This window comes from Eubalaena glacialis, chromosome 3 (genome assembly GCF_028564815.1).
Source record: "Eubalaena glacialis isolate mEubGla1 chromosome 3, mEubGla1.1.hap2.+ XY, whole genome shotgun sequence".
Taxonomy (NCBI): Eukaryota; Metazoa; Chordata; class Mammalia; order Artiodactyla; family Balaenidae; genus Eubalaena; species Eubalaena glacialis.
This window is the reverse complement of record NC_083718.1, coordinates 127751181-127777172: the sequence shown is the minus strand read 5'-3', so window position 1 is coordinate 127777172 and position 25992 is coordinate 127751181. Positions and strand designations below refer to the sequence as shown.

Below are 25992 nucleotides of genomic sequence, written 5' to 3'. Positions count from 1 at the left end.
AGCCCGTGCTCCACAACAAGAGAAGCCACTGCAATGAGAAGCCTGCGCACCACAACGAAGAGTAGCCCCCGCTCACCGCAACTAGAGAAAGCCCGCATGCAGCAACAAAGACCCAATGCAGCCAAAAATAAACAAATTTTTAAAAATAAAAATAAGATATTTAAAAAATTTTTTTCATTATCACTCAATTCTAAGTATTTTTTAAATTTCCATTGTTATTTTTATTTATTCCAAGAATAACTCAAAGTGTGTTTTTAACTTTCCACACATATATATTTTAAACAATAAAATACATAAAATAAACTTTTTTTGTTATTGATTTTAACAATTATATTGTGATCAGAAAAAAATGTTCCATAAGATTACAAACACTTCACAGTTGTTAAGATGTGCTTTTTGGCCAACTATGGGTCAATTTTTTTAAATCATTATGTTTGAGCTTGAGAAGAATGTTTATTCTCTAATTGTTGAATCCATCACTGAATCGTGTTGCTCATATCTTCAATTTCAAAACATTTGGGGGAATCTTTTATCAATTTCTGATGTGACACTGAAATCTTCTACTACAATGGTGAATTTATCAAACTCTTTTTTAAGTATATAAATTAAAAAAATATATATTGTGGCTATGTTATTAGGTAATTAAAAGCTTAACATGCTTTTATCTTCCTGATGAGTTAAACCTTTGACCATTAGTTGCCCTCATTATGCTTAGTAATACCCTTTCCTGAAGTCTATTTTATCTAATATTAATATAACTACACAAGCTTTCTTTTAGTTAGCAGTTATCTGGCAATACTTTGATTTTCAGTATGCAATGTCATTAGGTTTTCTGTCTGTAGTTAGATTTCTTTTTATCCTAATTTGATGATCTCTGTTTTAAACTAAGATTAATTCACTTAAATTTACTGTTGTAAGCAACATAATTATTTGTCTTCTTACTTTGCAATTTCTACTCTTCCTGTTTTTTCCGTTTCACCTTCACTCCTTTGCTGCCTCCCCACTGATGTGTTCTAATTCCATTTTTTCTCCTGCACTGTTTTTTTAATCTTATTTCTTCTGTTTCTAGTCATTCAGTGGTCCTTCTTAAAATGTAAAATGCATACTTACCTTACTGTCCATAGCTACTAAAACTTACTCTTCTTCTTCCCCCCACCAAAAAAACCTCAGAATTCTTTAAAACCAATGACTTCTTCTCCTTTCTACATAATATTGCTATTAAAAACATTAGTACTTTGATTTATCTTACTCCCTCAAATAATTATCATCATCACTACTATCATAATTATAAAATATACTCAGTTTTTGCTTAAATTTACTCACATTTTCACTAATTTGTAATCAGACCTCTCTCTTCTGGCTCCTTTGCCTTCTTCAAGAAGTGATCCCTTTAGATGTTAAGTAAGCATGTACTGATTCAAACTACTCTCAGCTTTTTTATATGTGAAAATGTCCTTATTTTTGTTCATTCTTTAACGATAGTTTAGCTGGGTAATCAATTTTAAGCTGACAGTTATTTTCTTAAGCCCACCTATCCACAAATGGACCCGGAGTCTTTTGTCTTGACCCTCACACAAAACTACGGTAACTGAGAATTCTAGATTTCTATAGCAGTAATTATAGGGAGCCCTGCCTTCTATGTTTACTTACCACTTGGATTTTAGCTCTTTAAATCCAAATTTTTCTCCAAGAGATTTCCCTATCATTGAAGAAAGTGCAGCTTTCTACTGAGAGCCACTGTTTAGCAGTGGGCTCCTGCAAATACTTTCTGCCTCACAGATAAAAAAGCCTGCAGCAGGATAAAGCACATGGTCCTCTGAAAAGGCATGTTTGGATTAAGGTGCACTGGACATATCATGGATTGGCTCTAGGAGAGCAACCCAACCCACTGATACTCTTTTTATAGTAAGGCTAAGCAGGCCTTGCAAAGGGAGACAAAGAGTCTGAACTTGTTGCCAGCTGCTTAGGGAAGGTGCATGTTTGGAACACCAGCTGTGACTATCTAAAAACATTATGGGAAGTTGAACCTGTGAGCCCCTTTTCCTTAATAAGGAGGTGCCAACAGTTCTAGTTCAATCTGGGAAAAGCCAGAAATGCCATTCATCAAACAATGGTGTTTGTCTCCACACAACTACTTTCTTGGTAGCTCAGTTATGTATTTAAAAGTTATTTTTTTGTAATTTATAGAGCTTCTAGGTTTTATGTAACAGAGGAGTTTTTCAGAAACATCTAGTCAGCAACAATTCCAAAAGTGAAGTCAAATGATTGTTCCTTATTGTTAACTTCAAACCACCTCTCTAACTCATTTATATTAATTTCTTGTTCTGGAAAAAGTGCAATGTTATATCTATTTCTGAATATTATAGGGTATTCTTTTATTGAGAAATGTTTCCTTCTGATGAAATTTCAAACTATGAATGCCAAAGGCCTTTGAAGTCAGATTGTGTTTCTACATCTAAGGTAAAAATGGAATTTCACATATTCAGAGCCAACTCATTGGCAACTTTCATGTATTCTTTATTATTAGAAGTTACCTAATTTCCGGATACTCAAGGTTTTATTGTGCCTAATTTTCTAAGAGTTAGGGGAAAAAAACTACCCTTAACATTAAAACCATACAAGATGTATTTTAATCATTTTCATTGATTTAGATGATATGTATTACAGTGTTTTAGCACACTAAAGAGAAATCATTATGAATATCAGTTATTTTTTAAAGCATAAGTTAGAGCTTTCCCTAACGTTGAATATAAGATTTTAAATGTATACATCATGTTTATGCAAAGCAATTAGAGCAATTACAACTCCTACTGCAAGCAACAGAAACTGGGGGTGGCATCTCTAAGCCAGAGATTGCCTATACTAATAATTTATGTCTGATCATATAACTCATTGTTACCTGTCTCAGTACCTTAAAGCAAAAGTGCGAAATACTCTTCCTAAAGCATGCAATCCTTAAATTATCTAATAGAAATCTAAAATACTATGTTCCTACTCCATCTCTCAAGATCATACTCTTAATACACATATATTTGGTATAATAATATAAACATATTAAAATTATATATAGCACTAATTTTAATACAACCTAGTTTAAATTGCTCACCACTGGCAAAGTTGTTCAGACCATTTAAACTATATCTATCCACTACTCAGTGTGGTGCAAAGTAATTCTCAGCCAGCATCTACACTTAGTTATCATGTGACAAATTCAGATATTCTGAGATCATATCCTCTGAACTCTTGCATTTCATTAATTTTCATTTGTTTTTCACTTTTGAGAAATCATACTAGAAAATATTAACATTAGAAACTGATCCCATCAGATGAAGAACAAAGAAAGGCTCTTAATATTGAAGTTAAAATGAGGCTGATCAATCTCACTGAAAAAAGATATTCCCTAACAATATCAACTGCATGCTTCTCTTAGTGAAAGTACTTTCAGAATAATATATGACAATTTCATCAAACTAAAGAAAGTGCAATGTCTGGAATATTACTGAATAAGACAAGAACTTCATATACGTGAATTTGAAACAGACAAAGATGAAGAATAATAGAGCTAGTCAACGTTGAGTAGATTAATGTAATCTTTAGCTCAAATGAAAATTGTCAATAAATGTTTGTTTCATGAATAAATATAATATATTCCCTTTCTCACATAAATATTAAAGTACTATTTATATTACCAGGACACAATCAAAAACCAAATGATTTTTTTTTAGTCTCCTGCTTTTTCTTTATTTTTATGAGAAAATCAATTTTGAAATAAGAATTCTTAATTATCTGCCACCTTGTAGGAAATTATCTATTACATTTACAAAAAAAATACTTTAAATAATATTTACTAAGTTATACCAATTTAATGAAAAATCACATAAATGACTTTACTTGCAGTTCTTAGGTACAGTTTGGCTTTATTTAAAAAACAAAATTGTCATGAAATGTCAAATCATCCAATACCCCTGAGAAAAATCACAGTAGTCTAATAAACTTAATAGCTGTGCCCCAAAATTGCTATCAATCATGAGGATATTGCTAGTAAAGACCTCATGGCTCTGTCCCTTACCAGGTTCATTTTTCCCCCACAATAAAACCTACAGATACACTAATATTATGATATCAGAATAAGTATACTGAAAGACTAATAGACTGCAATAATGAACTAGTACTTATAAGATAATTATTGGTAAGATAAAAACACAATGAAATAAGCATACAGTACAGTCTAAAATAGAGTTTTTAAAAAATCAACTACATGAGTAAGTATAGGAAGGCCAACCTGACAATAATTCCTGTCAGAATGGGCAAAATGTGGCATGGCAGGTAAAAATGCAAATCAAGCTACATAAACAGAGCTATAGTACATCAAATAAAGATGGTAACACTTCCACTGTATCTTTTGCACTGGAGAAGAGACATCAGCATGGCTGTGATGAGTTTTACATGGCACGCTGTTAAAAAGGCATTGACAAAGTATGTTCATTTTATATACATTATCCCCAATCCTCAAAATAACTCTGAAGGTAGATCACCCTTCTACAGATAAAGTAATGTGCTTTAAGACATAAAGCCAGGAACCAAACCAAAACTTGAATACAAGTCCATTCATCTCCATACTCTTTCTACCTACATAAGACTGCCTTAAAGGTTCCATGTAGCACCAGAAGGGACAATTAGGCAATACCTCACCTGTAGAATATTTGGAAACCATGTAACAAGGTATACCATGATTTTAACAAAAGTGGCAATTTTTGAAATGGGATTACAGATTTATATTATTAACGTAAATGTCTTCTGCCTCTTGCTTTACTTAACAGCTTCAATCCTAAAGTGTTATATATAAATCAATTGTTAAAAACTGAATCCGGTTTTTCCCCACTGATAAATTATAAATAAGAACTGTTTTATCCTTATTATTAATTAATCATAATCTTCACAAACATCTTAAGATTTTTTCTGACCCTTTAATTTCTAAGTACTTTATAACATATAAATTAATTCCTAAAAATATGCCAGAAAAGTAGCAATTCAGAAAGATCCTGTAGCTTTACCTACTTTATAGCCAAAATTCCATATAACTAGGTTTATTAAAGCAAGACAACTTACATATAGAGAGAATTTTTTTACCATACTTTTTAAAACTGACAATTCAATATCAAGTCTTTTCCTCCTGTCAATGGTCTAAAGAAACAAATACCGTGATTTATTTGAAAGTACAACCTACCCCAATCTATAGCATTAAAAAAAAAAAAAAAAAAAAATTCCATATGTACAAATATGTAATTCTACTGCCACCTTCTGGTAAAACACAATTTCCCAATTCTTTATAGCACTTCTCCAAATGACAAACCACCAGATATGAAATACCTCCTTTCTAATACTAGATTAATAAAAGCAGAATAAATAATTTTTACAAATGACAAAAAATACACTAAAAATAGAATTCTAGCAATAATGTTTATCAGTACATGTGATATGTTCTCTCAATAATGTTAACATTTATTGAGCACTTTACTGTATTTGAGCACTTCTAGAAGAGATTTATGAGCAAAATGGAGATTAATTCTCTTAATAACCTTATAAAGTGGAATGATTATTCCCGTTTTACAGACGAAGAAACTGAGAATCAAAGAAATCAAGTGGTTTGCCTGAGGCACACAGCTAGTAAATGGCAGAGGCTCTGAATTCAGAAGCAGACTGATTCCAATGACCCTGCCTTTGATTATTATTCTGTAATACCCTCTATAACATCAGATAATAGACATTAAGTTGATTTAACTCATTTAGGACATTAAACCTTAATTTAGTGGGATAGAGCAAAAATATTACAATTAGTGAGGAGATTAAAAGAGTCACAGAACATAGAATCAAGGAGTTAAAAGAAACCTTAAAGGTCCCACAGCCTACTTTTCCATATACTTCAGAACTTTATTCCTTAAACACAATGGATTAAGTCCTAATAGTCTATTTTTATAAATAATACCATGTCATTTTTAGATTTTTCAAATTTAAAAATTTTAGGTTCTATATGTTCAGTGTTGAAAATTATCTTTGCTTTGATATAGTTTGAAATATTAATAAACACTAGTTAGAAATTACTATCCCTAGTCAAAATATTTACTAATTTATATACAGAGACGTTTTACTTACACAAAAGGATATACTATATTCTGCTATACTATTTATACACACTGATATCTTTAAAGTCATAAACCAATTCAATGGAGTTTTTTGTTAACTGTACAAAGTGAAATAAATTGTGTTAAAAAAATCTGCCCATAACACATTATTTTTAAACTATAACAATCAGAACTTTATGTGTAAAAGCTTTTGCACAGCAAAGGAAATAAACAAAACGAAAAGACAACCCATGGAATGGGAGAAAATATTTGCAAATGATGAGACCAACAAGGAATTAATTTCTAAAGTATACAAACAGTTCATACAGCTCAATATCAAAAAAACAAACAACCCAATCAAAAAATGGGCAAAAGACCTAAATAGACATTTCTCCAAAGAAGACATACAGATGGCCAACAGACACATGAAAAGATGCTCAACATTGCTAATTATTAGAGAAATGCAAGTCAAAACTATAATGATGTATCACCTCACACTGGTCAGAATGGCCATCAACAGAAAGTCTACAAATAATAAATGCTGGAGAGGGTGTGGAGAAAAGGGAACCCTCCTACACTGTTGATTGGAATATAAATTGGTGCAGCCGCTATGGAGAACAGTATGAAGGTTCCTTAAAAAACTAAAAATGAAGTTATCATATAACCCAGCAATCCCACTCCTGGGCATATATCCAGAAAAGACAAAAACTCTAATTCAAAAAGATACATGCATCCCTATGTTTATAGTGGCACTGTTTACAATAGCCAAGACATGGAAACAACCTAAATGTCCATCAAGAGATGAATGGATAAAGAAGATGTGTTATATAAATATAATGGAATATTACTCTGTCATAATGCCATTTGCAGCAACATGGATGGATCTAGAGATTACCATACTAATGAAGTAAGTCAGACAAAAACAAATATCATATACCACTTATATGTAGAATCTAAAAAATAATACAAATGAACTGATTTAAATACAAAACAGAAACAGACTCACAAACATAGAAAACAAACTTATGGTTACCAAAGGGGAAGGGGGTGGGGAGGGATAAAAAAGGAGTTTGGGATTAGCAGATACACACTACTATATATAAAATAAATAGCAAAGTCCTACTGTATAGCACAGGGAACTATATTTGATATCTTCTAATAACCTATACTGGAAAAGAATCTGAAAAAGAATATATATATGTACATATAAATAAATCACTTTGCTGTATACCTGAAACTAACACAATACTGTAAATCAACTATACTTCAATTAAAAAAAAAAACTTTGTGTGTATATAAAATAACAAAATAGATAATTTAATCATCAGTTTTGGTATCTTCATAAATCAAATAACCACATGCAATTTATGTTCTGAAATTCTACTTTAATGAGCTTCTGAATAACTGCAACCAACAGTTATAAATAACAATATAAAATAAATGGCCAAATAACATGCATAAGGTAATATAGAATTATGCCAATGAGTAAATTAATCACTTTGAAAAATATGTAGAATAGTAGGGGAGAAATCCTATCAACTACTGTTTGAGCCATTTTGACAAATCTTTGGTTCATAAAGTTTCATAATCATATCAACTTACTATGAACAATTTTCAGTGAATTGTTTGATCACAAAGTTTCATATTCCTCACAATCTATTTTGGCCAATTTCAAAACACATGTTTCTACTGAATATGTACATTTAAATTCGATTTAATTTCTTCATAAACATTATAAATAGATACTAGAATTCATATGTTCAATGATATAATAAATACTATAGTAGGTCTTTTACATTTCCATATAAATTTTAGAATCAGTCTGTCAATCTCTACAGAAAAAAGCCTGCTGGGATTTTGACTGGGATTGAGTTGATCAATACCAGAATCAATAAAAATCCCAGAATACAGTCAATATAAAAATTAATTGTACTTCTATATTTGAGCAACAAATGGAAAATAAATTTTTAAAATATCACTTAAAATAGCATGAAAAACAAAAATACTTAGGAATAAATTTAATGAAAAGTGTGGAAGACCTCTACACTGAAAACTATAAAACAATGCAGAGAGAAATTATAGGAGATCTAGATAAATGTAGACATACGTTCATGGATAGAGGACTCAATTTTGTTAAGGTGTCTATACTCCTTAACCATTTGTCTATACAAATTAATACATGGAGTCAATCCAATACCAATCAAAATTCCAGTAGGCTTTTTTTTTTTTTCAGAAATAGACAGGCTGATTCTAAAATTTATATGGAAACAAAGGATCTAGAATAGTCAAAAGAACTTTTAAAAAAGAAAAACTGATTTGTAAGACTTATACAACCTTATTTCAAGACTTATTACAATTCTAAAATAATCAAGACAGTGTAATACTGGTATAAACGAGACACAGTTCAATGAAACAGAGTACAGTCCAGAAACAGACCCACAGACATATATATGGTCACGTGATTTTTGACAAAGGCACCAACATAATGCAATAAGGAATTCAATCTTTTCAATATATGGTGCTGGAATAACTAGATATCCATATGGAAAAAAATGAACCTCAACCCCTACCTAACACTATACTCAAAAATTAATTCAAAATAAATCATAGGCCTAAATTTAAAAGGTAAAAGTATAAAACTTCTAGAAGAAAATAAAGGAAAGTCTTTATGACCTTGATTTAGCTTTAAAATCCTTGTACAAAGGGCATTAAGCATAAAGAAAAAAGTGACAAATGAACTTCATCAATATTAAATCTCCTACTCTTCAAAAAAAGACATTAAGAATATGATAGGCAAGGGAGAGGAACCAAGATGGCAGAGTAGAAGGATGTGCTCTCACTCCCTCTTGCGAGAACACCAGAATCACAACTAGCTGCTGGACAATCATTGACAGGAAGACACTGGAGCTCACCAAAAAAGATACCCCACATCCAAAGACAAAGGAGAAGCCACAATGAGACGGTAGGAGGGGCGCAATCACAGTAAAATCAAATCCCATAACTGCTGGGTGGGTGACTCACAGACTGGAGAACACTTATACCACAGAAGTCCACCCACTGGAGTGAAGGTTCTGAGCCCCACGTCAGGCTTCCCAACCTGGGGGTCCGGCAATGGGAGGAGGGATTCCTAGAGAATCAGACGTTGAAGCCTAGTGGGAATTGATTGCAGGACTTCGACAGGACTGGGGGAAACAGAGACTCCACTCTTGGAGGGCACACACAAAGTAGTGTGCGCATCGGGACCCAGGGGAAGGAGCAGTGACCCCAGTGGAGACTGAAACAGACCTACCTGCTGGTGTTGGAGGGTCTCCTGCGGAGACGGGGGTGGGGGTGGCTGTGGCTCACCGTGGGGACGGGGACACAGGCAGCAGAAGTTCTGGGAGGTGCTCCTTGGCGTGAGCCCTCCCAGAGACTGTCATTAGCCCCACCAAGGAGCCCAGGTAGGCTCCAGTGTTGGGTTGCCTCAGGCCAAACAACCAACAGGAAGGGAACGCAGCCCCACCCATCAACAGTCAAGTGGATTAAAGTTTTACTGAGCTCTGCCCACCACAGCAACAGTCAGCTCTACCCACCACCAGTCCCTCCCATCAAGCCTCTTAGATAGCCTCATCCACCAGACGGCAGACAGAAGAAGCAAGAAGAACTAAAATCCTGCAGCCTGTGGAACAAAAACCACATTCACAGAAAGAGAGACAAGATGAAAAGGCAGAGGGCTATGTACCAGATGAAGAAACAAGATAAAACCCCAGAAAAACAACTAAATGAAGTGGAGATAGGCAACCTTCCAGATAAAGAATTCAGAATAATGATAGTGAAGATGATCCAGGACCTCGGAAAAAGAATGGAGGCAAAGATCGAGAAGATGCAAGAAACGTTTAACAAAGACCTAGAAGAATTAAAGAACAAACAAACAGAGATGAACAATACAATAACCGAAATGAAAACTACACTAGAAGTAATCAATAGCAGAATAACTGAGGCAGAGGAACGGATAAGTGACCTGGAAGACAGAATGGTGGAATTCACTGCAGCGGAATAGAATAAAGAAAAAAGAATGAAAAGAAATGAAGACAGCCTAAGAGACCTCTGGGACAACATTAAATGCAACAACATTTGCATTATAGGGGTCCCAGAAGGAAAAGAGAGAGAGGAAGGACCAGAGAAAATATTTGAAGAGATTTTAGTCGAAAACTTCCCTAACATGGGAAAGGAAATAGCCACCCAAGTCCAGGAAGCACAGCGAGTCCCATACAGGATAAACCCAAGGAGAAACACGCCAAGACACATAGTAATCAAATTGGCAAAAATCAAAGACAAAGAAAAATTATTGAAAGCAGCAAGGGAAAAACGACAAATAACATACAAGGGAACTCCCATAAGGTTAACAACTGATTTCTCAGCAGAAACTCTAAAAGCCAGAAGGGAGTGGCATGATATACTCAAAGTAATGAAAGGGAAGAACCTACAACCAAGATTACTCTACCCGGCAAGGATCTCATTCAGATTCGATGGAGAAATCAAAAGCTTCACAGACAAGCAAAGGCTAAGAGAATTCAGCACCACCAAACCACCTCTACAACAAATGCTAAAGGAACTTCTCTAAGTGGGAAACACAAGACAAGAAAATGATCTACAAAAACAAACCCAAAACAATTAAGAAAATGGTCATAGGAACATACATATCGATAATTACCTTAAACATGAATGGATTAAATGCTCCAACCAAAAGACACAGGCTGGCTGAATGGATACAAAAACAAGACCCATATATATGCTGTCTACAAGAGACCCACTTCAGACCTAGGGACACATACAGACTAAAAATGAGGGGATGGAAAAAGACATTCCATGCAAAGGGAAATCAAAAGAAAGCTGGAGTAGCTATACTCATATCAGATAAAATAGACTTTAAAATAAAGAATGTTACAAGAGACAAGGAAGGACACTACATAATGATCAAGGGATCAATCCAAGAAGAAGATATAACAATTATAAATATATATGCACCCAACATAGGAGCACCTCAATACATAAGGCAACTGCTAACAGCTATAAGAGGAAATCGACAGTAACACAATAATAGTGGGGGACTTTAACACCTCACTTACACCAATGGACAGATCATCCAAATGAAAATAAATAAGGAAACAGAAGCTTTAAATGACACAATAGGCCAGATAGATTTAATTGATATTTATAGGACATTCCATCCAAAAACAGCAGATTACACTTTCTTCTCCAGTGCGCACCGAACATTCTCCAGGATAGGTCACATCTTGGGTCACAAATCAAGCCTCAGTAAATTTAAGAAAATTGAAATCATATCAAGCATCTTTTCTGACCACAACGTTATGAGACTAGAAATGAATTACAGGGAAAAAAAACGTAAAAAACACAAACACATGGAGGCTAAACAATACGTTACTAAATAACCAAGAGATCACTGAAGAAATCAAAGAGGAAATCAAAAAATACCTAGAGACAAATGACAATGAACACACGACGCTCCAAAACCTATGGGATGCAGCAAAAGCAGTTCTAAGAGGGAAGTTTATAGCTATACAAGCCTACCTCTAGAAACAAGAAAAATCCCAAGTAAACAATCTAACCTTACACCTAAAGCAACTGGAGAAAGAAGAACAAACAAAACCCAAAGTTAGCAGAAGGAAAGAAATCATAAAGATCAGAGCAGAAATAAATGAAATAGAAACAAAGAAAACAATAGCAAAGATCAATAAAACCAAAAGCTGGTTCTTTGAGAAGATAAACAAAATTGATAAACCATTAGCCAGACTCATCAAGAAAAAGAGGGAGAGGACTCAAATCAATAAAATTAGAGATGAAAAAGGAGAAGTTACAACAGACACCACAGAAATAGAAAGCATCCTAAGAGACTACTACAAGCAACTCTATGCTAATAAAATGGACAACCTGGAAGAAATGGACAAATTCTTAGAAAGGTATAACCTTCCAAGACTGAACCAGGAAGAAACAGAAAATATGAACAGACCAATCACAAGTAATGAAATTGAAACTGTGATTAAAAATCTTCCAACAAACAAAAGTCCAGGACCAGATGGCTTCACAGGTGAATTCTATCGAACATTTAGAGAAGAGCTAACACCCATCCTTCTCAAACTCTTCCAAAAAACTGCGGAGGAAGGAACGCTCCCAAACTCATTCTATGAGGCCACCATCACCCTGATACCAAAACCAGACAAAGATACTACAAAAAAAGAAAATTACAGACCAATATCACTGATGAATATAGATGCAAAAATCCTCAACAAAATACTAGCAAACAGGATCCAACAGCACATTAAAAGGATCATACACCATGATCAAGTGGGATTTATGCCAGGGATGCAAGGATTCTTCAATATATGCAAATCAATGAATGTGATACACCATATTAACAAATTGAAGAATAAAAACCACATGATCATCTCAATAGATGCAGAAAAAACTTTTGACAAAATTCAACACCCATTTATGACAAAAACTCTCCAGAAAGTGGGCATAGAGGGAACCTACCTCAACATAATAAAGGCCATATACGACAAACCCACAGCAAACAACATTCTCAATGGTGGAAAACTGAAAGCATTTCCTCTAAGATCAGAAACGAGACAAGGATGTCCACTCTCACCACTAGTATTCAACATAGTTTTGGAAGTCCTAGCCACGGCAATCAGAGAAGAAAAAGAAATAAAAGGAATACAAATTGGAAAAGAAGAAGTAAAAGTGTCACTGTTTGCAGATGACATGATACTATACATAGTGAATCCTAAAAATGCCAACAGAAAACTACTAGAGCTAATCAATGAATTTGGTAAAGTTGCAGGATACAAAATTAATGCACAGAAATCTCTTGCATTTCTATACACTAATGATGAAAAATCTGAAAGAGAAATTATGGAAACACTCCCATTTACCATTGCAACAAAAAGAATAAAATACCTAGGAATAAACCTACCTAGGGAAACAAAAGACCTGTATGCAGAAAACTATAAAACACTGATGAAAGAAATTAAAGATGATACCAACAGATGGAGAGATATACCATGTTCTTGGATTGGAAAAATCAATATTGTGAAAATGACTATACTACCCAAAGCAATTTACAGATTCATTGCAATCCCTATGAAATTACCAATGGCATTTTTTACAGAACTATAACAAATCATCTCAAAATTTGTATGGAGACACAAAAGACCCCAAATAGCCAAAGCAGTCTTGAGGGAAAAAAAACAGAGCTGGAGGAATCAGACTCCCTGTCTTCAGACTATACTACAAAGCTACAGTAATCAAGACAATATGGTACTGGCACAAAAACAGAAACAGAGATCAATGGAACAAGATAGAAAGCCCAGAGATAAACCCATGCACCTATGGTCAACTAATCTATGACAAAGGAGGCAAAGATATACAATGGAGAAAAGACAGTCTCTTCAATAAGTGGTGCTGGGAAAACTGGACAGCTACATGTAAAAGAATGAAATTAGAACACTCCCTAACACCATACACAAAAATAAACTCAAAATGGATTCAAGACCTAAATGTAAGACCAGACACTATAAAACTATTAGAGGAAAACAGGAAGAACACTGTTTGACATAAATCACAGCAAGATCTTTTTTGATACACCTCCTAGAGAAATGGAAATAAAAACAAAAATAAATGAATGGGACCTAATGAAACTTAAAAGCTTTTGCACAGTAAAGGAAACCATAAACAAGACGAAAAGACAACCCTCAGAATGGGAGAAAATATTCGCACACGAATCAACGGACAAAGGATTAATCTCCAAAATATATAAACAGCTCATGCAGCTCAATATTAAAGAAACAAACAACCGAATCCAAAAATGGGCAGAAGATCTAAATAGACATTTCTCCAGAGAAGACATACAGATGGCCAGGAAGCACATGAAAAGATGCTCAACATCACTAATTATTAGAGAAATGCAAATCAAAACTACAATGAGGTATCACCTCACACCAGTTAGAATGGGCATCATCAGAAAATCTACAAACAACAAATGCTGGAGAGGGTGTGGAGAAAAGGGAACCCTCTTGCACTGTTGGTGGGAATGTAAATTGATACAGCCACTATGGAGAACAGTTTGGAGGTTCCTTAAAAAACTAAAAAATAGAATTACCATATGATCCAGCAATCCCACTACTGGGCATATAGCCAGAGAAAACCATAATTCAAAAAGACACATGCACCCCAATGTTCATTGCAGCCCTATTTACAATAGCCAGGTCATGGAAGCAACCTAAATGCCCATCGACAGACGAATGGATAAAGAAGTTGTGGTACATATATACAATGGAATATTACTCAGCCATAAAAAGGAACGAAATTGAGTCATTTGTTGAGACGTGGATGGATCTAGAGACTGTCATATAGAGTGAAGTAAGTCAGAAAGAGAAAAACAAATATTGTATATTAACGCATGTATGTGGAACCTAGAAAAATGGTGCAGATGAACCGGTTTGCAGGGCAGAAGTTGAGACACAGATGTAGAGAAAAAACGTATGGACACCAAGAGGGGAAAATCGCGGTGGGGTGGGGATGGTGGTGTACTGAATTGGGCGATTGGGATTGACATGTGTACACTGATGTGTATAAAATTGATGACTAATAAGAACCTGCAGTATAAAAGAACAAAAAACAAACAAAAAGAACAACTAATACTAAACTTTCTTTGGGTTTTTGTATGGAAATATGGTAATATAAATGTTTCAGACATTACATGAAATTTCTAAAAATCTTATATGTTCTGGTATAATGTTATAAGTCATAATTCTAGTTATTACTTTAAAATGTATATCTCAGAAATAACTAAATTTCCTTGTCAATTGCATTATTATGAACTTTCATCAAATCTTTAACCATGGTCATTTTTAAGTCTTTTGTCATTTACAGACAGTTCTGGGTGTACTCTGATGCTTTCGCAAAAATGTTCCTATAAAAGGGTTTCATCTTCAAGGAATTCATGGAAAAGACTCTGACAAGTACAGGTTTCTGGTAACTGACTATACTGCTGAACTGAATGAATAAGTATTTTCAGAACTCTAATGGAAAACTGATGAATTCATAAAAGTGCTAACAAAAGATCAAGATGAAAAAAAAATTAATTACATGGGACTGAGTGAACTGATGAGGATGATTATAATTTTTGTGACTTTCTGTTTGAATAAGAAAAAAAAAATCCCACAAGGACTCAGAGGCAAAAAAATATACAAATCAATTTTCACTGCAAAGTAAAGGAGCTGTTACAGTGGAGAATTACTGGACTGAATGTCAATATTATGACATAGTAAAAAAAAAAAAAAAAAAAAGAATATGATAGGCAAGCCAAAGACTAAGAAAAAATATTTACATTACATATATCTGACAAAGGACTTATACCCAGAATATATAAAGAAATCTTACAATTCAGTAAGAAAACAACCCAATTTTTTTAAAATGAGCAAAACACTTGAATAGGCACTTCATGAAACATGTATGAATGACCAATAAGTACATGAAATGATGCTCAATGTCCTTAGCAATCAGGGGTATGCAAATTAAAATCATAATGAGATATTACTACATGCCTATTAGAATAGCTAAAATTAAAAAGACAATACCAAGTGTAATTAAGGACGTGGAACAACTATTTGTGGAAATGTAAATGGTACAGTGACTATGGCAAGTAGTTTGGAAGTTTCTTATAAAGTTAAACATGCACTTCCATATGACCCAGCAAACCTACTCTTAGCTCTATTTACTCAAGTGAAATGAAAACTTATATTTGTATGCATTTATAGTGGCTTTATTTAATTGTCAAAAACTAGGGGGCAAAAACAAATGTCCTCCAATTGGTGAGATACAGCATTAAAAGAGAACCAACTACTGATACATGTGACAACAGGTATGAATCTGACATGCATTATGGCAGTAAAAGAAGCCAAACTCAAAAGAGTACAGAATATACGATTCTATCTATATGACATTCTGGAAAAGGCAAAATTGTGGGGACAGAAAACAGATCAGTGGGATATGAGGGAGAGATTGGAGAAAAGGGAGCATAAGGAAAATTTCTGTAGTGATGGATTGGCATGGCGATGATCCAAGTGTATGCATTTGTCAAAACTCAGAACTATATACTAAAAAGGGTAATTTTACTAAACTCAAAAACAAACAAACCACAGCTGCATACAACAATGTAAATGAATTCCAAAAACATAGTACTAGCAAGAGCAACAAAACATAACATTTAGGGATACATGTTTAGGTGATGTAACTAAGATGTAGAGCAAGAAAGTAAACTCCATAAGAGACAGGATCACTGTTAACTTTGAGGGGGAGTGAGAGGGTAGAGATTGAGAAGGGGTGTAAGGGTTGGGGAAACTTCCAGAGTACCAGCATTGTTCTAATTATTTCTCTGGTGGTTACATGAGTATTTGTTTTCTGATAATTCATTGTGCTATCATTTATATTTTCTATCCTTTTAAAAGAAAGCAAGCCAAGCAACTCAGGGTAAATTATAAAACAATAAAATAATATATATATTTTTTAGAGGTAGGAAGCATTCCTGGATTCATATCTTGACTTCACCATTTGTTAGATGTGGACTTTAGGCAGGTTTCTTAACCTTTCTCAGCCTCACTTTACCCATCTATATAATGGGAAAATAACACCTGCCTCATAAAGCAATTATGTGAATTAAATGGGATTAATGTAATTTTTCCTTGAGGGTATCTGCATAGCTCCCAATTTCCTTTTGGAGGGTTCCTCTTATCCACATGGGATGGGCCCCCCAGTAGCCATGATTTTGTGTTAAATGACCCCACTACTGCCCAGCTGGGTCAGTAGTCAAGCTGGGCTAATCAAGAAGCCCTCTGGGGAGCTTAAAATGGAGAATGAGCAAGTTAATTCTGTATCTGGGCTTTATCATGAACAGAACAGATATAAATCTCTGGAACAGATATAAATTTCCCGAAGAGTAGTGTGCACACATTCTATCCCCTACATTCAGAGCAGCAGAGAAAGAAAAGACTAGAACAGGGAGACAGAGGGAGTACTGCCCACATTTCTGACTGATTTCTGGTTCCTGATTCCAGTCCCTTACTGGGACCTGCCCTTGGGTTCCATAAAACACAGAATACCTATATAATAAATATCTTTAAGGAAATAATGCTAGCTTAGGTTGGATTCTACTATTTACAATCCAACCGTCCTAGATAATATGTTATATAAAGCATGAAGCACATGGAAAAGGCTCAAAATCTAATCTCTGTGACAACAACTGTCTGATCTTTGACCTCCTATATAAGGTGGGGACTTCTTTACCGAGCCCTTGAAAGAGTCCTACTGTGGTGTTCAAAACACAGACTGACCTTGTTAGCCCATTTTCACCCCTCTATCTATAAGAAATCTGTAAGAAAAGAGTCCAGCCTCAAATTTCCTGCTAGATTCAAAATTTTCAGTTGCTAAAGACTGCCTAAAGAGAGAAAGAAATTCTAGTATAACAGAATAAAAGTACAACAAAAAAATTAATAGAAAGAATCAAGTGCCTAAATTTAGAGCCTAAAGCAAAAGTCAGACTAGGTAAGGTGTCATCTAACAACCAAGATAAAAGTTGAGCATTTACAGTTCATATTGTCCCAGATTCCGTTTTTTTCTTAGGCAATGCCTACAGAATTTACACTTCTACATTTTGGTGCCTGTATTTTTACATTCTCAAGCTAAAGGCTATTTTCCCTATATATCGATAGTTAGGGTACTCTGGTACTCTGAGTAACTCTGACATGGACTTATTACTATATTCCAGAAAGTCCAACTTTTTGAGGGCAGGCTGTTTGCATATTTATCAAAAGTCAACCTATATATATTCAGATAAAGCAGTTTAGAATTAAGTTATATAAGCCAAGCTTATCGCAATCAGTCCTTATTTTACCTCATTTGTTCTTGTAAATAAATTAAAAACACAATAAGTAAAACACACTCTGAAACAACTGTTGTTACTAAGGATATGACTGTAAGGCTATGACCTTACTCAATGTAAGTATATGACTGTACCTTACTCATATAATATGTATATGTTGGAAGACATACAAAAAACCAATTATTTCATACAGATACTTCAGTCAATTTTATGTACTAATGTTTTCCATCATATCTGACTTTAGTTTAATTTAATACACAAAATATGAAATATGGACAATCTGGACAAATGAGTTGTTATTTTCCTAATATATGTAGAAAGCAGTATTTTTAAAAGTTTAACTGCCAATTTTAATAACAGTAACTGTATTGATGTTTTTAACCTAAGATCTGAAAAAATACATATACATTCAAGCCCATAATTTCCTTAATAAAGTAGTTTTTTGTGATAGCTGATCTCTCAAGAATATATAATACTTTTCTCTAAACAAACATCCAATTGCCATTCATACTTGCATATAAATAGCACCTATATATAATGAGATAATATTTCTATCATCCATTCCTGGAACATGTTGGGAACTTAATCCTCCTAAATTAACTGGATAACAAATATCAGTAATTATGAAACCATCTGTAAGCAATGTCCTAAATAAAATTTATTTATAAACACTAGAGGGTGCTCTAATTCAACAGTGTCTGCTCATTGCTGCACACCTGAAACTAACACAACATTGTTAATCAACTATACTCCAATATAAAATAATTTAAAAAACAAAACCAAAAAACAGTGCCTGGTATCTGGCTTTGATGCTTAATATAATTTTCTCCTTGATTAAAGATAAAGGAAGATAATTATCAGCACCAACAATTTTTGCTTTAGAACTAATACATGGAGATACTTAATGAGACAAAAATTTCATCTTTCCAGAATATATAATAAAACTTAGAAGAATTCCACTGAAATCATTTTTATTTTACAATTATTATATATTTAATATCGTGTTAAGTGGATAGAATAGAAAATAACACAGAAGAAGTATAAAGATAGTCCTTATCTCTAAAGGAAATTAATGCAATATTCAGACGATTAAGAGAAGGTGTATCTTGTATCTTACAGGCTTAAGTTCAAGGGAAATTACAAAATGAATTTAGTAAAAAACATATAGCAGCTCAATTTCAATTTCAGTTGCTAAGTATTAAGGTATAGTTTAGCTATTTTACGAAAGTAATTTTAAATTTTAAATAATAAATAAAAGTGATATTGTTGTAGGGTATCACCTGCTGTCTCAAGAAAATATTTTTTAAGCCAACAGATACAGGAAATTGAAAAAGAAAAAATCCAATGCTTTGAATATCCATAACAGGAAATAATTAATAATAATATCAATTTCAAATTTTCATAAGGAATAATTTAATGTTAGTTTTTTAATCTATTTCTAAAACATTCACAAGCTCAATTATAAAAATTTGAAATTTTCAAAATTAAAAGTAATTTATATGCCGCCATTTGACAATCCAGAAAAGTTCCCTGGAGTATGAGTTTCCAATAGACAGCATTAAACAATCCCAAATAACAAAGTTTAATGGCTAGGAAAATATATGTCTATATAGTTCAAGAAAGTGGCTATTAACTGAGACACTATTTAATTCCAACAAAGTATTGTGCCTTTAAAAATGTTTACAGAGAAGAAAACAAGCAGAACATTATAAATACGTCTAAATTCACATACCCCAAATCAACCAGTCTCTTGCAATCTCTCTCTCTCTCTCACACACACACACACACACACACGTACGTGCACGCGCATGCGCACACTCACTACTCACACACACACAGTCCACTCCCCAAGAGGGGAGTACTTGGCTTATACCTCTCTCTCTCATTCTCTTCCCTAATTAATAACTAAGAGCCCCCAAAGAAATCCTAAAGATAAACTTTTCAAGATTAATAGAATACAACACTAGGCAAAAGCCAGAGATAGGACTGAACCAGGCTCACAAACTACCCAGACTCTACGAACCAAAATACGTGGCAGAGAACTAATCAGGTTGCTGGAGCCCAGAGAAATTCTGAAAATGCAAGCATTGTGTTATAGTTTGAAGTATATATTTGGCACCTATATTCTTTTGGCACTCACTTCCCCTTTATATGTTTATCTGCCTTGCATGTACCAGATTCCTAGGTCCCTACTGTACTCTAAATGCCCAGCTGCCAACTTCCCTATTCAGTGTCACGTCACTTAACACCTTCTACTACAATAGGTGACAACATACACATTGTTAGAGAGTATTAATAATGTTTGAAACATTCACATACCTGCCCCATCATGAAGGTCTGCTGAACCATCATATACACCTCTACTGACAGAAAAGTATGGCTCTGAGATAGTCAGTTGTTGTGCAAGTTTTAGTCCTTTTTAAAGCAAGCCTGAACTCATACTTCTACAAACATATTTTGGAGCTACAACATAACCCTAATCAAGATCTTAGCTTCCCATTGATATTTACAGCTTTTGCCCATTAATCTGAAAAGCATAGGGGCTACATAAAGTAAAGAACGGATAGAAATGTGTGATTTTCTTTATAAACACTAATTTTCATCTCTTAATATAATGTAACATAAAAATTTACAAATCATGAGACTAGAATACTCTATTCAAATAATAAGTTAAGATGAATACCTGCTTTCCATGATTCCTGAATCTGGCTGCAAACTAATAGTCTCTGTTGTAATTTCCACTTTCCGTACACTTCCAAAGAAATCAGTTATCAGGACATTTTTAGGATCCCTCTGAAAAAGATCAGTGCGATGTCCAGGAGTAGACACACATAGACTTTTGGGGCATACCTGAAACTGAAAAAAATATGGACAACAATAATAAATACACATGCTTACATATTCATACAACTTTTATTAAATCCATTAATACAATATAGTAGACTGTAGTATATTTTCAAAGCTCTCCCAACCTAAAGAAACTACTGGTTCTAAAGATTAAAGTTTCATTGCTATCGTAATGCTTGACACTTTAAGAAGCTTTACAGACATTAGAATAGGTTATCAATAAAACAGGAAGATGGCAAGGGAACGAAAAAACATTCACTTTTTTAAATCATATGCTACAAAGTTTATTTTGAACACTTATTTATGAGAACTCAAAGGCAGCACTATGACAAGAGAATTGCTTTTTTTCTGTATCTGTATCCATCTCAGTGGAATGCTCTACCAGAGCAGTTTTTTAAACATTTTGTAATCATGATCCTTCATTCAAACTTTAAATTCAAATAAAATATTACATAGTAGCTCAATATGTAAAAAAGATGAAACCAGAGCTGCTCTGGATTGCAGGAAGTTACGCATAGCCTCCTCATTAGCTATCCCCCTCATCCTCCTGCTGTGAATCTACAAAAACCATTCTATAAATCAAGTAACTTTCTTAGCTTATCCATGATAAAAATAACAAACCCAAAGCACCTCAATACACTATAGTGCTCCAGAGAATAGTCTGAAAACTACAACTGCACCACTACACAGATCTCACAATATTTTTTATGTTTATCTTATTCCTAATATTCAACATCAGTGCATTACCAAGGACCTTTGCAGGACACTTGGTCCATGCCAAAAGATCCTTGATATTTGGTCCTGTCCAAAACCATTTGGCATGAACCAAATATGCTCATGAACATTTGGACAAGACCAAATTTCAAGGACCTTTTGGCATGGGCCAAATGTCGTATGGACGTTTTGGACAGGACCAAGTGTCTGCTAACCCCAGACACATGTTCATTCACTCAGCAAAGCATAAAAAGTGTCTATTATACACACTTCATACGGTTACCTTCCATAGGGGATACAAAAATTGATGAGACTTGGGCCCTCTCCTCAAGGCTTTAAGTCTAGTCAGAGATGAATAAACATAACAAGGTAGAAAAAAAAGGGACAGGTTCTAATTCAGAAAAAGATAAACTTCTTAGTGTTTGAGGATAAGAAAAAAGAAGGAGTGGGGCTTTAGCTATTTTCTGAAGGAAAAGGAAGATTAGATTGGAAATAACATTCCTAATAAAGGAGCAGCTGCAGAGACATGTTAAGGCAAAGAACTCAATTTGGCAGAAGCCCAGGATATATGAAGGAAACCATTACAGGCCCACTAGTAAGGACCCAGAGCCCACAGCACTTGCCCACTTGTAGGGACAAGACTATCTGCGTAGGTAATCAGCAACACGACAGCAGAGGGATGGGGAAGGGCACAGTAACTATAATTTATGAAACAGTGTTCCAAGCACTGTGCTAAGCAGTTTGCAGATATTCTCATTTAAGCTTACCACTAACTTTGAGGTATACAAAAATTATTCTCTCTCCTTCAAACTAAGGCTCAAAGAGATTAATTGGTCTAACATACTGCCTTCCAGGTTCAGGAAAGCAATAACAGGAAATACAAAGAAGAGGTCAGGATATAAATTAAGAAGCAAAGAAGGAAAAAAGGGTGGGGGAAGATCAAGAAAGTTAAATGTCAAACAAGGACAAAACAGACAGAAGGCTGAATAAACAAAATAAAAGATAAAACAAAATAAACAAAATAAAATTAAAGTTCTAGGTATATCAAAGGCATTCCTGTATGAGCAACTTGGTCGGTTTTATTAGGTACTAGCAGAAGAAAGCAGGAAAAGAAAAGTAGTTGAATGAGCTTGGGAAACACTAAATAAGTATTATCTTCTTTGCTGCTAAAAAACAAAAACAAAAACAAAAAAAACCTTCCATTTTAAAAAAAATTGAATTATAATTGAAACAATTATATTAGTTTCAGATGTACCACATAGTGATTTGATATTTTTATACATCACAAAATAATCACCATGACAAGTCTACTTACAATCTGTCACCATACAAAGTTATTACAATATTATTGGCTATATTCCCTATGTTGTACATTACGTTGCCATGACTTATTTACTTTTAACTGGAAATTTGTACTTGTTAATCCTCTTTATCTATTTCACCCATGTCCCCACTCACCCACCACTCTGACAACCATCTGTTTGTTCTCTGTATAAGTCTACTTCTGTTTTTTTTCTTTATATTCTACATATAATTGATAGCATACAGTATTTGTCTTTCTCTGTCTGACTTATTTCACTGAGCATAATACCCTCTAGGTCCATCCATGTTGTTGCAAATGGCAGAATTTCATTCTTTTCTAAGGCTGAGTAATATTCCATTGTATATATAGCACAACTTTACACACTCATCTATTGATGGAGACTTATGGCTACTTCCCTATCTTGGCTATTGTAAATAATGTTGCTATGAACACTGGGGTGCATGAGAGTGTTTTCCCCTATTTTATATTCTTACCTCCTTTGTTGTATATTAACTGACCATATAAGCAAGCATGGCTTTATTTCCAGGCTATCTATTCTGTCCCATTGTTCTATGTGTCTGTTTTTGTGTAGTACCATATGATTGTTATTATTATTTTTTTAATTTGAAAATCTAATTGGCTTTAACAGGCCAATTCATGAATCAGGCAGCATCCCATCTAGCAACTAGAAGGGTGCTCTGAGGGGTTGTAAAAAATAGGTTTTATAGGAAGAAAGTTGGGGAGCTATTAGCAAAAGAAAAGATTTTTTTAGGCCAGGCTTCCTTTGGGGGATGGGGGGGGAGGAAATGACAAGGGTTTTATCATGCAGATTGCCTCTAGGGGGATGGGGTATAGAGAGCGCCCAAAACGTGTTTTTTGCTTAATTCCCATAACATCCACAGAGCATGGTTCCAGGTTCATAAATTTTAAGTTGGTCATTCTCTTCATTTCATTTCTGACCTTCCAGTCTTAGGAGATCATTTGCCTGGCAGTTAGCAGCTGTGAACATGAATTGAAAGCTTTTGAGAGAATACGATCCACCAGGGGGATTATTATGATTATTATAAACAGGATAATTCCCAGTACTTGGAAGGCACTTCAGGGTCAGGTCCCCAGTACCCAAACCAATCAAAGAAAGACCCAGTTTAAGGAGTCACCTTTTTAAGCCAAGTGGTTTGCTCAGTGACTGAGCTTCACCTTCCCTAGAGATGTCAATCCTGTTGGTAGCATTGGCTGCAGTACAGACACCTCCTGGTTCAGCTAAAAGATAATCAAGGACTATTCTATAATCAAGAACAACTCTAGCCACAGAGTCTAAGGATCTTTTCTGGGCAGCTAATGCTTTAGCAGTGGATTCTGCAATACTTTCAAGAGTTAAGAAGAGGCTTCTGATCATTCTCATTTGTATTTACTCCTAATCAGGGAAATTGACCCTGCCAAAGGAAGCGATTCTGAATTATGAATGCCTCCTGGTAGGTCCTTTCTAGGACAGTTAGGGGCACAGTTAGATAAAAGAGGTACTGCCTGGTTATATACCAGCCATCTAGGCATTCATAGGCCCAAGGAGAATAACCATCACTGACTAAGACAAATCCTGTCAGGGCACAAACTACTTCCACTTAGGTGGCACTGTTAATGGATTCATTTGCAAGTGTTGTTGCACTTGCCCATTCAAGCCAAGGGTCAGTCAGATTTTCTCCTAACCTGAAATAAAAAGTTGTTCTAAATTCGAGAGTTTACCCCTCTAAGCAATGGCCTGGGAGATACAGATGATGGCGTTATCTTTCCAGGTCAGATTCCAGAGTAAAGGAAAGAAAGCAAAGAGGAAAAGGTTTTAGTTAAAGTATGAAGTCTTGATCCGTCATCTTGGGCAGAAGCAGTCTACATTAATGTCAGCTACTTCTCTTCCTTGTCAGTTTGATTCAGGGGTCTCCAGCATTAGTACAGGACCAGATGCCAGGTGGAATCCTCCTTGGCTGTGAGATGTGCACCCAAGGCTCAAAACCTTTTAGTTTTGCAGCAGTGTCAGTGGTCAGGAACACTTGGTTAGGTCCCTTCCAATGGGGCTCAAGGGCTGCCTTTGTTCTTAGTGATACCAAATCAGAAGGGTGAGAGAAAGCTGGAAGTGTTAATTGGGTAAGTCATAATCAGATATCTGAGGAAACTAGAGGAATCTTTGACCACAAAGACAATTAACAGGACTAGAATCTAATATCTACAAAGGTGCAAACATAATTTTTCTCTCTATGATTATCCCATTTTTTTTTAACCAGAGATAATCACAGTAAAACTAATTTGTCTGTATTAAACTTGGTCTGATTTTTATAGAAGTACAGCAAGAATAGTGACTGACCATATAAGTTCTTTTTTAAGATTGCTTTGCTGGAACTTTGTAAGCAAAGTACCAGCTTGATTTTTCCACGTGGTTTCTTGCAGCTGTATGGTCATGTCTGAGTCTATGTACACATTCCAGTCAAAGCCTTGGTAATACAGCCCATGTTTCTAATTGTGTCCTGTTACAAGGAACATGAAAATAAGAATACTCACTGAAAGTTTCTGAATTCTGGGGATCAGATAGGGAGAAAAAGTAAATGTTTCATCTTTGTTCACAAAGGTATATATTACCAAATTGTTGATAGCTTAAGAGAAAAGATTTATTTAAATCTGGAAAAAACATTAAAGAACCCGCAATATTTTAAACACAGTCATAAAAATTATAATCATCCTTATCAGTTCATTCAGTCCCATGTTATTAATTCTTGTTCTGCTTGAATCCAGTTTTTTCCGTTAGTTCTCTCAACCTTGCCTGATGATTGAGGGTGATAGGGACAGTAATAATTCCAAGAAATTTGCAAGGTTTTCGTTAAAGACCGTATGATTTTCCCAGTGAAGTGTGTGCCTCAATCACTGGAGATTGTGGAAGGCATATCCCAGGTGGGAAACACATTTTCTAACAGTTTCTTTGCCACAGTGAGGGTACTAGCCTTGCAGCAGGGGAAGGCTTCAACCCATCCGGGAAACATACATACAATAACAAGAACATACCGATAACCCATACTAAGTGG

The 25992-nt window shown here is 34.6% G+C and overlaps 1 protein-coding gene across 1 annotated transcript in view; it reads right to left on the bottom strand.

Moving 5' to 3' along the window:
• PIGK (phosphatidylinositol glycan anchor biosynthesis class K) overlaps window positions 1-25992 on the bottom strand; it is a 137657-nt gene that overhangs the window by 57435 nt on the left and 54230 nt on the right. The window contains exon 9 of the mRNA XM_061186429.1: window positions 20747-20919. Coding sequence (XP_061042412.1) covers window positions 20747-20919 — 173 coding nt within the window. The remainder of the gene's footprint in view (window positions 1-20746; window positions 20920-25992) is intronic.